Genomic DNA, 18784 nt, shown 5'->3' with positions numbered 1-18784 from the left:
TCACAGCAGAGATGAAACCTACAATTTTTCTAGCCTGTGCACAGACACAGGTTAGCCAAACAGAAAGTATTCTGCAGTGTCTTAGTGTCACGTGTGTAAGAGCTTCCTATTTATGTTGCACCCAGGGGCGGGCCACCAGTAACCAAGAGGTGCCAACAAAAGGCGTGTAACAGCACCTCAGTGCTCATCCATGTGGGCACAAGTGATATAAATGAGCAGATGAGAGACGTTTTTCCCCCTCTTGTAGCAGAAATGCGGGGCACAGGGGGCCACAGCTGTGGCCTGTGGAGTTGATCTTTCCCGTTTTGAAGTGGAATGGTTTAGGCAGATGTTACCACGCCCAGGCAACATCAGAAGAAGACTCCTGTAGTCTTGCTCATGAAGCCTTGCTTGATGATGAGGATGGTCCATTCAGAAAATAACTATCAACTTAACCAAAAGAGTGAGGAACATCCTCCTGAACAGACTCTCTAATTAAATGAGGAAGACTTCAGACTAACTAGTCATCAACAGAGAACTACACGAGCAAAGGGTGCAAACACTGCAAATGCAGGAGGTATGCACGGGAGAAAGCTAGTGGGGAGACTTGCATATTCCCTCTCAGGAGGGAGAGGGCTCAGAGGCTCACCTCAGAAAGTCTCTGTATTAACATACAGAGACTGGACATGAAACAAATAAAGATGGAAGCTCATGTGCATTCACAGTCACGGGATGGCACAGCCAGTGATAAAGACCTGGTGGGACAACAGGCACACCTGATGCACTGCCATGGAGGTGTGGAGACTGCTGAGGAGGGATAGGCAGGGAAGACGGTGCAGGGGGCTATGCTCTACAAGAAGGCAGCTCCTTGACTGCACAGAACATCGGGATGAAATTAGACACACATCTTTTGGGATTTTGTGTGTCAAGACGAAAGAAAGTTGTGGCAGTCCTATTCACATTGCCTAATCAATTGGATGAGGTAGGTAAGGCTCTCCCTAAAAGAACAGCAGAAGTCTCCTGATCTGGCTGTGGTCCTCACAGGGCAGTTTAATCCCCTGCTCGAAGGGCAGCACTGTGCAAGCCATCAAAGAAGTTTGTAACAATGACCTAAAGCACATGCTGGAGGGGCTGACTAGTAGTGCTGCACCTCACTGCTGCTCACAGACATTAAAGGATCAGGGGACAAATGTGGCCACTGATAGCTTCCTGGGCTGCTAGTCCTCATGAGGTGATGGAATTCAGGATCAGACCAAGGCTGGGACGATGAATATCAGAGTCGATGAATATCAGAGTTGGGACTCTGCAATATTCTAAACTCTGGATTATCCTGGGACTTGCTAGACGGAATCCTCCCAATTTTCTCTGTTGACTGTAAATTAAGCACTGATAATGTAGTCCTTTCAGAGACACCTGGGACTAGCTGACCTCCAGAGCTTCCTTCCAAACACTATTTCTATAATTCTGTTGAATCATATTTTTCATTTACTACATGCTGACAGGGGACAATATAGTCACTGTGCAGAATCCTTCATTTTAGGTTCTTTACAGGCACAGAAGGGTAGTGCTTCAGTTTTTCAATTCTTCAGGTCAAATAGTAAAACATATAGAGAGGGTGAAAGTCAAATACTGACTCTCCTTTGCATCCCGTCTACTGAAAAAATGTACAGAATTCCCAGCTCAATTTACTAGCACAGATTTGCGGCACTGCTTCAGACTTTAAAATACAGCCAATAAGTCTACAAATCAGCTGTAAACCAAGTCAGGTCTCAGCAACAGTAAGCTATTGCCCCCACAATGTTCTCGTACTTAGAACACTAATTGCTGAATATCTTTAGAAGTAGAATTTATTTGAAGATATCTCCACCTGTAGTAAGACTTCTTAATAAAAATATACTCTGATTTTTTTTTGAATGTTTGTCCTGATTATCCCTAATTGAGGAAATAAACAAAGTAGAGAAGATATTAAATGCAGTTATTTAATAACTTCTTAGTCACTAAACCACAGAAATTTTTAAAGCAATCTAAAGACCAGCTTTAATCCAAATGATATCTAAGTGACAGAGCCAAAGACAGCAAAAGTTACTAATAAGAAACAGAAGAGAGACTAATAGTATTTTGGTTAGGAGTTTAAAAGGAGTTTAAACCCACATTTGATAATAAAAAAAAAGAATATTACTAAATAGCATGAAGACAGTCTCAGATTTAAAACAACCTTGCAAAAACTATCAGTGAGATAAGGAGAATTTATGTGCATCCTTACACCTATTTAACTGCTAAGAGAAAACTGAGCAAGAGCAGATTCAGTTACAAGTGATACCATATTGAAAACATATTTATAGGAGTTTTATGTTATACTTCTTTCCTTCTTCTGGAAATATGACAGAAAAAAAGAAATGCCCGCTTGATACCAGCATGAAGAGTTTTAGACTAAGCAAGAGTCCCACCTGGCTTTCAGAAACCAAGAAGAATTTTCCACTGTTCAATGGTGATAAGACAAAAACCTCTTAGTTGTTACTAAGCGTAAAAAAATCACACACTTGTGCAGAAAGCCTGTATCTGATCAAACCAGTAATCAGTCAAAAATTTCACTGAAACTCAACGTAAGCTGCCAATGGATGGGATTAGTTATAAGAAAAGGGACCACGTGATTACTGAGTTTTTTTCTATAGGCTCCATACTTTAAGCAGTGAAATTCCCTTGTGGACCAAAAATGTATAGCCCCTTGGAAATGACCAAATAAGGTGAGACATTTCCTGAGGCTTCTGTTCTGCAAAAATTACTTACTCTTGATGCAGTAAGATTATTTGATTATCTTCTTTATAAGCGTTAAGATTTAGTAATAGAAACCACAGGTATTTATTGGCATCAGCATTCATCATGCATATCCAGAGATAGCTATCTATCCAAAAATGACAAAACAAAGGTAAAGATTTAGGACATGCCTGTTTTGTTAAGCCAACACCCCAATAACGGAGCAGTTGCTTTGAACAGAAGAGCCATATTACTAATCAGAAATTTAATAATGTACGTTAGGCTTTGAAAGCTCTTTACAAACACTACCTCATTAATCCACATAGACAAATCCTAACAGGATGAAGAGGGTGGTTTGCAGGTGCAAGCCTGGAAAAAGTATGCATGAACACTTCCAAAGCACCACTATTCAACTAATCTATTCATCAGTAATGTGGCACGAGCACAAGGGAAAATGTGAGTTTCCTTCAGAATGCAGAGATGTCTGTAAGGAGGATCAACAAAGAATGTCAAGAAGAGTCACTAGCATCCTGGCTGCAAATTCTTCCTGTATACTTAACCCACAGAATCAGAGATTCCTACACTGGGGGAGGATGGATATACAGAGAGGTATGTGTATATATAGGAATCTCTCAATTTCCACTTGGTATCAAAGCAAAGGATGAAGAGTTGAAATCTCTACTTTATTTCCAGAAGTGCAGTTCAATGAAAGAGTTCTAGAGTAGAGGGCAGTAGCTGAAGCAAGCTTCCCACATTAAATAAACCTCTTAAACACTGAAAAAAAAAATAAATGGAGAGAAGCATCTACTGCACTTTTGCATCCATTTATTTTAGCCAATCTAATCCTAGTTGACATGTAGATCATAAGCAAGGTTATGACAATAAAAGTTCTCTCCTGCTATGAAGAGGAAAGCAAAGAACATATTTGCTACTACCAAATAGGTAGCTTTATTAAAGCAGCATTTCAGCTGCAATTCAGTTTCCAGCAGGTTTAAGTGAAAGAAATGGTGAAATCTGAAATTACATACACCCATCTTACATGTTCTGCTCTAGGATAAGTAAGGGAGAGGCAGGGTGGAAGTAGCTGCAGGCAGAGGACAAAGGGAAAAGAAGCAAGAAACCATCTCATCGGTGAAAAAGAATGGAGAAATGAGATTGAGGCATGCATATGTCTCCATGTATACAGGCTGTGGCTAATGCACTCCGCTCATCTGAGGGACTCTGCAGCTGAAATCCTTTGTAAAAGCTGTGTAGAGAGAGGTACTAATTCCACTCAAGCAGATTAGTAAACATAGATTCACAAGTGGTACACAAGAGAAGTCACACAGGAAGCCAACAGCAAAACTGTGAGTTCAGTTCAAGAGTCCTGGTGACAAAAGCCTACTGCTCTAATCCCTGGCCATACTGCCACGCTTATTTCTATATGGTGGCATCTTTTCCTAAACAACCAAAGGGCCAGGCCAGCATGGCTTTCTTTTTCCTATGGTTGGTCTGCACAGCACCCAAGCTAGTTTTGAACAAACCAGTCTAGATATAATCCAAACAAGCTCCGCTGAGCAGGATTTAACAATCTCGATGAAGCATTTCATCAACGCATTTGTATTGCTTCTAGAAACCAAGCAGCATTGTAACACGGGGAAAGGCTCAGTGCAAAACATTTCTACTTCAACCCTTGGGCACCTCATTTCACCAAGAGCTGACTGTTTAATCTCTTTAACTGGATGTGAAAATAAAAAGCATTTGGGAAACAAGATCTCAGAAAAGCGAGCTCTGAAAAAGACCATCTCAGTCATACTTTTCAGTAACCTGGCAAAAAAAAAAAAAGCTGAAATACATTAAATCCTGTTTTGGGAATGAATGGTGCAGATGTTTTCGTCCAACTGCCCTGGAAACACAGTGCACAAAATCCAGACAAAAATGCCTGTGGTGTGAAAATATTTGCTATGGGGGACATATATATTATTAAAAATTGTTCTGCAAATCCAGTCTGAGAGAATTAGAGAAGTCTAATTGATTTTTGTATTTTTAGAAAATTGTTTAAAGCAACAAAAAGTATCAAATGAAGTAATAACACAGGTACGAGAAATCTCATCCTTTGTGTTTTCAGAATGTGTTTCAACATTAAGCAAGGAGATTTGGAAGTACACACTTATCTACCATTCAGGGATGCATAATTATTTCACAGGTATTAAAATCCCACAGCATCCCTGCAAGGCACACATGTTGCTATTCACAGATGAAGAAACTTAGATGAACTCTGAGTAAGTGACTTGTTTAAGATCAAACAATGACTCATAGGCAGCTAAGAATACTTATGTCTCCTGATGCCATGTTAAGACTTCAAACATCCTATAAATCCTCCTGCTATCTCACATCTCTAGCAATAAAAATAAAAATGACAGGCTATAAGGACAAAACTGTATTTTAATTTGAACAAAAAGGATTTTTCATCACTAGAAGCAGCTAAAAAATTTGACAAGTCAGCTTAGAAATACACACTTGGCGTATGAAAAAGGGGAGGATCACATTACCTCAGTCCTTCTAGGGTTGATAAGCCTACAAAAAGAGATTACTGCCTGGTCTTGGAAGATGCAGCTACACTGATGAACTTTGAGACAGCGAAGGATACCAAGGGAAGATGATGATAAAAAGAATATGAAAGCTTACCTAGCTTTTGCAATAATGAGATTTACTGATGCATATATACCACCTGCATAGAACTGACACTTTAGGCACTAAGCATCACTCCAATCCTACCTGGATCTTGGCAGAACATCTTTGCATCTTTTCTGAGAAAGATATGTCTGCTGAAGAAGATCAGAACAATGTCATCCAGAAATATCTGCTCAGATAAGATTTACATGTATCAACAATAAAATAACTTCATTGATTTTATTTTTTTTTACAAAAACAACCTTCAAAATGTTTGTACACAATGTGCGTGATATATATCTCTACAAATAAAATATCCACAATATTCTCAAATTCTTTCATCTTCCTCAGAAAAAACATTCAAGCACATTTTATTAAGCAAGAAAAAGTTCAAAAGTGCATGTCAATAACACCTTTATTACCTACTGAAAACTTAATAGAAATTTAGAAGGCAATTCTTCTATGTTGGTTCCAGTTTCTGCATAAGACTGTCATATTCTGTTCATACTAAAATGCACAGAAGGAACCAGTGTCTTAAAGCCAGACTAATTCACTGATTCTGTTAACTGCTTGACCCACCCCGAACAGTCATCCTGTCCCAATGCTGGAAGCAAAACACTAGGCAGGGAACAAACAGGGAAGAAAGAGGAGGATGGAAAAGCTAGAACAATAAAAGTAACTGGACCTGGACCAAGCGTATCCTTCATTAACTTGAAATAAAGCACTGCTGTACAAAATCACTGAAAGCGTAAGTAGGGTTCAGCACACTTCCTCACTTTAATGTGACCCAAACCTTCATCAGTCTATCTAGCTCTACTGGGTTGACATTTTAAAGTACAGAGCACTTGTGAGTTGATGAAAGCTGCAGCTTCTGATACCCTCTAAGAATTAAGCTCCATAATCCTAATCCTATAAAACAAGCAAAGGAAAAAGAGAGGAAGGAAAGAAAATCAATTCTCAACTGACTCTGACATCAAAACAGCTCGTTTCCTGCCTGATCCTTTAGACACGAAGGCCATACAGCCAAGGCGATGTTAAAGAGCACAATCTGAAGATCAAGCATGCAAGGGCAGGTTCCACCATTGTGTGCATGCCCAGAGCCACCACATGCTCCTTGTGCAGCAGATACTGCACGTGCCCTTCAGGTGTTTTTTCAGATGACGATCTCGGCTCAGAATCGAGACCTTAACAAAGGTCTTCAGCATCAGGAATAACAAAGGAATTCAGCATCAGAGTAGAATAAAACACAGGGATACATCTCCTTCCATGCAGAATTCTAACCCCAGCATAGCCTTCAAAGAATTAAAACAAGCCAGATTAGAAGTTACATCAGTTTGTTTAAGGTGCCAGTGCAGATGACGAGCTGTGATTTCTATCTGATGATGGCATTTATGCAGTCTTGTCCTCTTGCATATAATGGACATAACTTATTTAAGTGCATCTTTTCTCCTGCCTTAGGGCAGGAGAAAAATTGTTCCCCATCCTAAACGCAGTATGTACACAGAGGAAAAAGAAACTTTTCTGCTTTTCTTCTCTCTCTTTACATTAACCCCTTCTACTATCCACAGGGGATACTAATCTTGATGTGAACTCTCCAAACTTACATCACGGGAAGTGGTCAAGTTCTTGCTGTTTTCTTCTCCTAGAAATGACTTCATGCTATGCATGATATTATCTTTTCGTTGCTGCCGGAATTTCTTCTCCTCATCACACAAAGCCATACTGAATCGGAGATCTGTTGAAGAGCTATTTTGCAAAACAGATAGGCTTTAGGAAAAGGCATAATTCAAAAAAGAACTAAAAAAACACACCTAATAAAACAAAGAAAAATAACAAACTTGAATAAAACAAAATAAAAGGTTACACATGCAACAACTGCATCACGTGGGTCTATGGAATGAAGGAAGCAAGGAACAATGACACATTGTGTGGTTAAGATGTGGATTTTATACACATCTTTTAATCCACATTTAAAATCCACATTTAAGATGTGGATTTTATACAGGAACTTCACTGTTCACATACTAGTGAAAACCAGACATTAAATATGCAGCTTCTGGTGGTGTATTGTGCAGTCTTAAAAATAAATACATAAACAATATATATGTGAGTGGACAAGTTCATATACAATAGCCTTGATCCTACAAGCATTTGGAAAGGGGAAAACTATTCATACAAGTAAAGTTGTTTAGTCAATGATACAATTGCTTGGTATTCCAATGTTAAATTTTCGGCTTAGAAATTTGAATTTTCTGCTTATCCATTGTAAAAAGAACTGCAATGAACAACGTTCATACACACCTACTAACATTTACTCTTAAGTAAAAGGTACATATTTAGGGAGGAAAGGCCAATTTTGATGCTTTATCCATTCAGCCTTACAATTAATAAGTGTTTGGCTTTTAGCAGGAACTGTCCTGACTGCCAACTGGAGAAACGAAGCCTCTTTTCTTCAGCTTTTTCCCTGCCTTTCGCAATCAGAATTGCAAATAGGGCTGTGTAAAGACCTCAATCCTGTACTTAAATAATAGCTACAACTTCGGCTCCCACTTCTCATTTCAGATAAGGTAGGACAAACAATTCAAGCAGTCTCCTCCTTCGGACCGGTTAACTCACCCAGTCTCATTCCAAGGGTTTGAACTACAATACTTCCAGGCTCAGAGTTTGACAGACCTTGTTTTTTATCAAAAGGTCTTCAGAAAAAGCCTCAATATTGCCAGCCCAGAAGCTATCACATGCTGAACACTCCTTTTGTGGATGTGCACCGCTGAATTCAGCAGGATCCCTCCCACATAACCGCGTGTGTGTGAGCAACAGATACTTGCACTCAGCGATTTGCTGAGATAGCAGTGAGGAGCACACGGATTCTTCCTGGTATCTGCCTCACTGAAACTCCCATTTTTGTAAAAATGTGCTGAAAAATGTTGTGGATACTTTGACACATTCGTTATACTTTTGATAGCACTTTCACAAATCCTTTATGAAAAACACATAATAGTGAATTGGATCTATCTAGTCACACACAATGACTCCTTAGATTTATCTTAAAAACTATTATGTAATAAAATACTGGTAATTAAGAAAAAAGAGGAAAAAAGACTGTCTAGAGGCAATGTTCCATGGAAGTATATATGACACCATGAACTAGAAATCCATACAAGAATCCAAAATCCACATGCCCATCAGAGAACAGCAGAGTTGAACTTGATCGGATGCTTTTGTTTTACCGCTTCAATGCCTACTGCCTATATAGCAGCAACACATAGCCACCTTACATTCACCTCGTCTGAGACATGAAATATCTATAATGTACAAGCCCTCAAAGTTTTAGGGGTGGTCTTTGAGGACCACACACATATCATCTCTAAAAGAATAAAATGATGAGCAAAAATTATCCCTGGGGGATGTCTGTCAGCCTCCAGAGTCATTACATTTATAGTTACAGTGCTCAGCACTGCTATTTATAGTTCCTGCCAAAATAAAAGGACTCTTTAAATGCCTTGTGTTCAGTAACTCATTTTTAGACTTAAAAGGTATTTTTCTGATTATGCCTCAAGACAATTTTTGGTCTTTCACCTAGACAGGCTGAGAAAGGAGAAAGGCATCTAGAGAAAGAAACAAAATTAAAAACATTTTTTAAAAATGTAGGCATCCGCATAGCTTTAACGGAAATCCTGCTCCTACTGAGATCTTCACCTTTGACTTCAGTACTGCATGGTATTAACACTTTTTTTTATTAACCTGGTATTAATACTGCATGGTATCAACACATTTCAGGGAGGCTTTGTAATGAGTATTCATATATGGTGAAAGCTAACGTGAGATGCAAAGTTACTAAAGAAGGTAAAATAATGAGGGTAATAGCTGAAGCTTATGTCTAAGAGCCCTTAAAAAGGAAAGTACTTAACATAAGCCATGATGAGAAATTCATATACAATAGCCTGGATCCTACAAGCATTTGCAAAGGGGAAAAGTATTCATACAAGTAATGTCAAGTCAATGATACAATTGCTTTGTGAACTGCTTGGTATTTCAGTGTTAAAACCAGGAATCTCTACATGATGTTTTCAAGAAAATTATAACAGAATAAAATTAAAAATGTCTTTGCTGCTATTATGTTTTCCAGTTATCTTTTTTTTTTTGATATGAAATACTTACCACACTTCAAGAGACAACTCCAAAGTCATTTCTGTGACCTACACAAAAGAGATTCAAATCTGGTCACATCTCTTACAGAGGAAAAAAAAACACAACATTAACACACCTGGAATATAAAAATACTACTGTCAAGGTGTTTTTAAAATTGTGAGTTTCTTTGAAATGTAACTTTTTTTTTTCTTTTTAAAATCACACAGTATGATTTCAAAATATACCACTTTATGACAATTACTCATCTTCAGTCTGAAGGGATATAATTGTCTTCACACACTTAAGATCCTTTGTTTCTATTGCCAGCTACAGTTCATCTGGTCCTTGCTTCCCAGTTCCCTGGGCAAATTTCATGCTCAAATGGCATCTGAAACCTGCAAGAGAATGACTGCTCTGTGCTCCATGTGAGCTACCCAATGTCTTTCCATAGTCAAATAAGTCTAAATTATCAATCAAGAAGAGTGATTGATTACAATTTCTGAAAGATGCAAGTAAATTAATGAATGTCACTACAGAATGCTTTCACTTCCATTAAGCATCTGCTAGGCAATATGTTAAAAAGAACAAAACAAAGTAAGAATTCTCCTGCCTCTTCAGAAAAGTAAGTCCAACAAAATGCTAGTTCATTGTCAATACTAAAAGGAACAATTTGACTGTTTTTTAGCACATCTAACAGCTCTGGTGATAACTAGCTGAATAGCTGCATGCACAAAAAATATTTGTGTGGCAAGAGGTGGGAATTTCAGAGCACTCTTGCAGGCTAAATGCGTCTACCTGGCCCATAAGCTACAGAATGGTCTCCTCTGCCTCATTCATAGAGCACTTAAAGGGGTTCCTAGCACACAAAAGGCTAAAAACGATGATTAAAGCACCAATTACACTTGCTAGGCAAAACCCAAAAGCACAGGGCTGCTGGAACTAAGAATAGGCAAGCATCTTCATGTCCCCAGCTCTCTCACAGGGAATGGCCACTGACACATCGGTCCAGCCTTGGAGGTGTGTAACACTCACACGGCATATTCTTTTGCTCCACCTCAAGCTATGAAGGAATCATTCTCCTCCTCTCTGTTGTGTACTCAGCAGGAACAGGGTTAGAACTGGGCCAGCTCCTTGCTCTGCACATTTGCTTCACCCTTGTACAGAGTAGCTACTGAGAGGAAATTGCAAAGCTCCCTGTGGCCTCCCCCCTCCTGCATACCTGCCCAGGTAAAACCTGGTGCTCACCTGGTGCCTTCCACAGTGGGTGCTGTAATGAGGTGGCTAATTAACAAGGTGTAGGGGGGAGGAAGAAAAGGCAAAGAAATAAAGGGTGAACATGAAGAAACAGAGCAAAGAGTCATTTACGGAAACACTTCAAAGGCAGATTAGCAATTACATTATTCCAGCACCTGATATTACTAATTTAGAAAGCACTTCAGAAAACATGCAGTGATCCAATCATTGAAAAAATGTATGTGCACACTATTAAATAAGCCCTTCCAGTGAAATGTTCCAATACAGAAAGCGTATGTCTTTTTTTTTTTTTCCCTTATACAGACTGCCATGGAAATCTCTGGAGTACATGTTGTGCATGCAAATAGTCTACACTGGGCTCAGCCTGACTTGATGTTCCTTTACCATTTGCCTATAAATTTCCTAAGGCATTTCCTAGTTAAATGCTATATTTTATGCACAAAACTCTCCTTTTCCAGTAAATGGGCTTTAAGCAGTTATTTGCTGTAACTAAACATACTTTTAAAGTTGTATCACAGTGATACAAAACAGCAGAGCAATCACAGATCACGACCTCTGCTCATATAATAAACCACAGCCCCAAAGAGAAATGCATATGGTATTTATATGTATCGTATGGTATATATAAAGATGAGCAGATGTGAGGAATATAATTACAGCTGCTGAATTACATTCAGAACGGCCTCCCATATGTTACTCTAATAGGTCATGATATTTCAATACATGCAGAACAAATTCAATTACACACGGACTTAACAACTACTTCCAGGAGCTTCCGTGCAGACAGGCAATCCTTGTTAAATTGACACATCCTTGTTAAATTGACACCATTTGTTTTGTATACGAGTTTAAAGAGAATAATCCAATCGGGGTTTGTTTGCTGTTTTTTTTTTTTGTTTTTTTTTTTTAAGCAGCATTCACACTAATGCATTATTACATGCTAACTAGGGCTGTGTTACAACCAGCCATTTATTATAAGTGCAATGTATGCTAATAAATTAATTCCTGTTAGCTTTCTGGAAGCCACAGGCATATGTAGTAGAGATAATATACTGAACAGCAAAACCCATGTAACCTCTCTCACTAACAAAGACCATTAAACTAAATTGAACTAAGTGGTGCAGAAACTTTTCTAGAGAGCAAAAGTTTGAAACTAGGCTTTTAAAGAGGATCCTCTCAGAAACAAAAGCATTCAGTGCTGCCGATTTTCTTAATTCTTCTCTCAGTAAGAGCGTAAGGAGATAAATAGTGCCAGTGGGTCAGCCTTATGTTTAACCATAGCCAACACTTAATGAACAGGGCCTGCAGAGAACCATCCTTGCCTGAGATACCCCTCCCCAGCCTCCACATTTAGTTAATTTAGCTATTTCCTGACTGGCATGCTGCTGCCATCACCCCATCTATGATATATTCTAATCCTTTACTGAATTCAAAATTTGGTTCTATATTGAGAAAGTATGGCCATAAATACTAATGAGGCATACTGATGCAATTGGAAATAGTCTTGGATTTCCTTTTATCTAGGAACGTGTACTTCCAACCAGTATCATGAGCAGGCTAAATGTTTTTCTTATGCTTCAACAAAGTGACTAAGGGAAAACTCTGAGTAATATCACACTCAGTGAGATTCCTTAGGAAACATCACAGCCTTTATAAGCAGCAAGTTTCCCGTGATTTGTGAAGAAGCTCTGTCTAACCACAACACAGCACAGTTAAAATTCAGACACCTGATACTGGACTGAAACTATCCAGATCTACACAGCAGTTTAGGTGGTCTCAGTTCAGGTTTAAAAACTTCCCATCACATTTGAAGCTGCATCAACACAGGTAAAGCTTCAAATGTTGCCACTCACATTGTTGAAAGTTAACTGGACCTCCTTCTTCTCTCCCAGTTTCAGAGAGGATATAGGAAATGTGGATGTGCCAAGAGTCTCATCCATCACATAGTTGGCATCCATCAAAGTAACCTAGAAAAGATACAAGGACATTCAATTCTACACTGATAAATCTCTTATTAATTCCATACAGTCTATGCCTAAAATTAAAATTTACAAAAGGGACAGGGAAATTAATATGACTAACCCAACCCAGTCAACACCCAGTGATATCATTTTAAAACAGGATAAGTTAACGCATAGCGTAGGTGGCATTTTCAAGGCATTCAATGGCAAGAGTAGGACAGCATCATTTACAAAGCATTTTTCATGCGAGCACCTTTCTGTCAGTAAAAATCACCACCTGACTAAGCAGATGTAATTACTTCAAATTATATATAGTACATACATAATTATTTCAAATTTCCAGTTAGCAAAACTTCTCCATAGAGAAACTTTAAGTATTTTAAATGCAATATGCCAAAAAACATACAGCAGCTTTTCAGCAAAGATGGAATCCATATGTCCTAACCTTCTATCCACAGACCAAGAATTTCACAGCAATGATTTGGCAAAATACACAGCATTCCAAATTACACAAAGCTTTTCTCTGTATCCAACCAGATCTTCAAGTCTCTTCTCATCCTCCATGTCAAAGCACATGCCTTTTCAAAATGTGGTACTATACAAACACTCATGCAGACACAGCAGAATGTTGTTCAATGCATTTGCTCTAACCCACATTGGTCTACATCTGGCAGTCTTTTATCTCAGTGGTAGCCTTTCAAGTTCTCAAGATGTTCAGAAAGAATTTCAAATTACCATTTCCATGGTTTCTAGTAAATGAGTTCTCCAAACTCGTTTGGTTTATGAGTTTTTTCTGCTTTGTGAAATAGTTTCTTCTAAAATATCGTGTTTTCAGCTTAGAATGTTTCTTTTGCATAAAATAAATGGAATCAAGACACAACCACTTGAATGACTAGTTGTTATATCTGGGTTCGACCTCTTCTTGGCTAAGAAGAATCTTTTTCATCCTATGCCACAATCAACCCATTGAGATGAGGAACTGTGTTTTAGTATAGAACTCATTATTTTAATGGTATCTACATTTCTCTGTTTTCTCACAGAACTTTATGCCCTTTGCTGTAATCTCTGAGGGCTGACATAAAACAAATAGCAATAGCAAGAACTTCTTAAGAGGATTTTGGAGAGTTTCTTACACTTCACAGAGTAAAAACTGCACTTGGGACATAGTTAAAGATTTAGATTAAAATAATCCAAGAAGTAGAGAGGATCGCGAAGTCTGCACTCAGAAGATAGCCTAGGTAGTTTCACAGATTTGAATTCTGACACTGTACCCCCCACAAGACCCCAAAGGCTCTGCTAGGAACTGTAAGCGTGTACAACACTGACAGAACACAAATACTGGCTTTAACCTAGAGAATATATTTCTCATGGTGAAGAGAACATTTACCATGAACAGCATATATGTATGTATGCAGATATATATCAAACAGGTCCAAAATTAACCATTATTACATGGTATCACTGAAGCTTTGCAGGCAATTTTCATGATTTTTTTAGCATGTGTCTCAGAAAACATTCTTTAGGTACTATAAAGATACATTTCCAAATTCTAACTCTAATGAAGTTTACTGTGTTCTGCTACAGGAAATAGGGACTTGCATAATCCTAGCAGTAAACTACAGCCACACTATGCTGGAAATCAACCACCTGGCAGCTCATAAAATCCTATACTTTCTAATGACTGAATAAATCAATGCTAGAAAATGCAGAAGTCCTGATAACTGTTTGCCTGTATTATTATAAGAAAGCAGTAACTATGTGAGAGATTTCAACCTTTTCTCTAGTTTCACTTAGCCAGGTTGCATGTCTATGACCAAAACAGATCAAATCAACTCAGGTGACTCTTGCACCTGATAAACTGGAAGCTATTTTGCATAACCTCCTTTCTGCAAAAACTAGTGTTGTTACATGTGCATGATTGTTCTTCATGCTCCAGTGCGATAAGCATGCAATTCTTCCTGTCCAAACAGTAAATCCTGATCCTCACCCAAGGAAGACAGGGAGCACTACTGCAGACACAACACAGTTTTAGGATCTTGAACAGTTTAGTCTCAAGAGATTATAGTTATTAGCTTCACAGGCTCTGGCTTCTGTCCTGTCTATCCAACTAATTTAGATGGAAAACCTGTAAGCTTGGGTCAGAGGACTTTGCATGTTAGGGCCATACCCTATGAAGAACCAAGCTAACAGCACTGTAAAACTTACATGCTTACCATGCGCACTGATAAAATAATTATACTTACCACTCATTTATTGTACACAACCCTGAAAGGCTTAACATATTGATATTAGATGGTGGCTTGGTGAACAAGCCTGCACATGGTGTAAGAGTTCCCAAAACACCACTGGATGGGCACAAGGAGAAAGCAGAACCATGATTCTGCTTTCTACCTTCTGAGGGAGAAGCAGGGAAAGAGCAGAGACTTGACTTTACCCCCAGCTATTCACAGTCTGTAATAGTTGAATCAGTGAAGGAAGCAGAGACAAAATAATTTATGGCTGATGCAAGGAACAGTAAGCCACTAGCCCTCATGAGCACTCTGAAGGATGACTCAGAGAACTATCTTACAATGACTCTCAAGACTATTCCCTGAATAAAAGAATTCATACAATACTTCCTGCTGAGCACCATGCCTAAACACAAAATCTAGCCTGTAATATTAAAAAACAAACCCTTCAATCTTCACACAACAGATGCCATACACACAGAAGGTACTGTTATTTTAACCATCCAGACATTGTTCGAGTTCCATTTTCACAGATGCAGATCAGTAACTTGATTTACCTCAAGAACATTCTCTTGGTTGGGGTCCAGAATGAACTCAAAAGTCTCGTTCCACACGGGATTGATGTCATTATTGAAATGTTTAGTTCTCTTCCTGCAGTCAGGGGCAGAGGGGATGAAGAGCTCCACATAGGGGTCTGGAGTGTCAACTACACAGCAAAACAATGCAAACATTAGATAAAATTCAAGTTTGGGTTGTAACAGTTATGTTAAACTACAGATCATCTCTTGGTCTATGACAGGAATATATTTAAATGGAACTATATAAATCTATGAATATAGTGACGTAAATGATACAGTGGCATTACCAATATGCCAAAAGAAACAGAAATTATGTGTTTAAGAGAGGAGAGCACCTTGAACAAACAGGACACCGAGATAAATTCAATTTTATTGGAAACATGTATACCTCTATGAAGCAGTGGTAATTATTTTTAAAAGCTCTTATCCTTTCCTCTCTTTCTAGCCTTTAATTACTTTGGCTTCTATCACACCAAGAAGTATTCCACAGAAACAGTCTTTAATTAAAAATGAAAGCAAGTAACTGGGAGTACAGTTTTGGAGCCTCTTACACCTGCAGTTTTGTGGAGGTCACCACAGTACCAACACTTTATGAACATGCTGCATTTGAAAAATAACTGTGCAGAACACTGATTGAAAATATAGTAACATACGCCAACAGTACCTAATCAGAATTACTAGTAGGAGAAAAAATACACCTTGAAAAAATTCACCTGACATGTTCAGTGATGGCTATTTCTTCCTGAAAGCAAAGCACGCATTGTTGGCAGCCTGACAAATCCAAACAGTTAAAGCTAGTAATTTTCTTCTGTCAAATGAGATTTTTCCATCAAATTAGATTCTTTTCTGTCTGAGATTTAACCATCACCAGTGTCAACATCTCTATTATGAATGACAGTTCATTCCTAAATGAGAAATTCCAGTTGTCGCAATCCTTGTATAGCACTGCATTGTATTTCCAGAAGAGATTATATCGTGTTTTCACATTTCAGTTAAACTTCTAAAAGACAGAGCACTGTGTAAATAGGAACTTCATGCTATCAGTTTTGAATGCAAGGTCCAAAGTATAAAATAGGCTGTGTTTGAAACTGCACCAACATTTCTCTGACTTATTTTTTCTAAGTCCATATTAGTTTATTTCACTTCAAACACATATCCAGTAACAGTAAGGAATTTCTTTTTTTCTCCATTTCACCATTGTCAATCAAATATTTATAGAAAGTAGATTTTTCAACAATTTCTTATCCTACAAATCCAAGAGCCAGTCTGATGAAGCCCGTTCCAGACTCTACAACACTGCTGCACAGGAGAGCATGGAAAGTTATCTCCAAGATTTTTGTGATCATTAAAAGCCATTTGCTGTAACATGGCAAAACACATACATGTACATCAATAGTTGCACTTGATGGACTTAATGGTCTCTTCCAACCTAAGCAATTCTATGATTCTATTATCTTTTCAGTATCCTCTCTGCAAAGGTTGCCCTTGACTCTTGGGAAACACTTTCAAGAAAATGCAATAATCACTACAAATAAGAATCCTTTTCTTTTAAATAGGTCTTTGTGAAAGTGATTGAAACCCATCTCAAGGTCAAACAGGTCTGAACATCCCTCCTTGTACATACTTGAAGTCTGAAGACTTCTTTCAACAAAGCCAAATGTGTTTAGGAACTCCAGAATTTCAATAAAACATTATCAGTGAGTGCTGAAGCCCAGAACCACCGGGTCCTTCAGCTAGGAGAAAGAAAAGAGCAAAACAAAAACAGCTCAATACCTTCAAATGGGTATCAATCTCATTCCAGAAAACACAAAACCGAAATAATGCTTTTTGCAAACACTCAGGAGGTTTTGTTTGTGTAACAGGGAAGAATGGAATCGAAACTTCCAGTGGGGAACATCAGCTGGACCCAACATGCTTTCTGTTGCCACCACCCAACAGAAGCATTGAACCTCCACAAAAAGTGGGTCAAATAGTGTGGCAGAGTCAGAGTAACATCTGAGTGTCATGCTGTGAATTAGATGTTCTTCAAGGACAGTAAGCAAACCTGTTCAGAAATGGAGACTCAAGAAACTAAAAATCTGTATGTAAACAGACTCTGAGGGAGTTTTACACTGTGCTCCATACCTGTGGGTCTCAGCTAATTGCCACCACTTGGCAGGGTACACCACTACCTGTTAACTAACACTCAGCTACTGAAAGTTGGGGAACAGCGAGAAAAGCCTTTAAATGGCAATCTTCATTAGCTCCTAAGAATTGATCTTAGCTTGCCTCTTACCTCAAGTCAGAGGAAGAGGGGGGATCAACCCCTAGGTGCCTTTCACATCTTTTTGTTTTCCCACTGACAGATTTTTTAAAATTTATTTTTTAATTGCCAGCTCCTACTGAATGCATTAGCTCCCTTGAATCACTACACAAAACTGTTCCAGAAGGCAGGGAATCGAAGCCCTGTGAAACTAAACAGCAAAACACCTACCAAAATGAGCAGCGACAAGATCTTATATGCTAAGTCCAAGCATCGAGCAGTATTTTGGCAACAAACACTACAGACTCGCAGTGCCAAGAGGCTGAACTTGCCCCCAAAAACTTGCTTTTTAACAAAAATACTGGCACTAAGCAGTGTTCTGAGCTTACATCAATGCTGCTCTTTCCGTTCCATTTTTATGTGGTTAGGGGATCAAATCTAAGTTACAAAACTCGCATTTTTCTTTTAAACACAAAGAGCAAAATGGCTTGCTACCTGCTTTCCAAATCCCAAAGCACATGGAAATGCCAAACCACGGCACAGCTGGCACACAGCTGCCGTTTCTAACTTCCTATGAGACAGACTCCAAGTGAGTGTTGAAACAGAAACTAAACCCAAGGCACAGAACAACTAAACTTAGAAAATCAGTCACTAAAATAAATAAAAGAAATATCTTGGTAACTCTGTCTTGCCAAGCCTCCCCCTCACTCCCTGCCTTTATTATGTTTTTTAACCCAAGGCGAAGAGTTAATCATCTGCCCTTTAATGTTTTAAAGTTTATTTTGTGCTATTTTCAATTAAGAAAATGAAAATCTATTCTTTCCAAACTTCCTTCTTCAGCTGAAGAGGAAAAATACTGGAAGACTGTGCTCTGATTAAGATATTGCTATAAGCTATGCTATGTAAATCAAAATTTTATTCCTTGTTATCAGTTGGGGATGACACTCAAAAACTAGCTACTGGCAAACTGGCAAGTCATGCAAAATTATTCACTTAATGTGTTTTAAA

At 38.5% G+C, this 18784-nt stretch overlaps 1 protein-coding gene across 2 annotated transcripts in view; it reads right to left on the bottom strand.

Annotated features, from left to right (window-relative positions):
* PLA2G4A (phospholipase A2 group IVA) overlaps positions 1 to 18784 on the bottom strand; it is a 63625-nt gene that overhangs the window by 26837 nt on the left and 18004 nt on the right. The window contains exons 3-6 of one of the 2 annotated variants that reach the window (XM_084291405.1): positions 15514 to 15662; positions 12621 to 12734; positions 9544 to 9581; positions 6990 to 7131 (exon numbers count right to left, since the gene is read on the bottom strand). In XM_084291405.1, the coding sequence (XP_084147531.1) occupies positions 6990 to 7131; positions 9544 to 9581; positions 12621 to 12734; positions 15514 to 15662 (443 nt within the window). The remainder of the gene's footprint in view (positions 1 to 6989; positions 7132 to 9543; positions 9582 to 12620; positions 12735 to 15513; positions 15663 to 18784) is intronic. The other variant, XM_084291406.1, reaches the window with a different exon arrangement.

The sequence above is a fragment of the Netta rufina genome, assembly GCF_964035555.1.
Source record: "Netta rufina genome assembly, chromosome: 8".
Lineage (NCBI taxonomy): Eukaryota > Metazoa > Chordata > Aves > Anseriformes > Anatidae > Netta > Netta rufina.
This window is presented reverse-complemented; position numbering and strand designations above follow the sequence as displayed.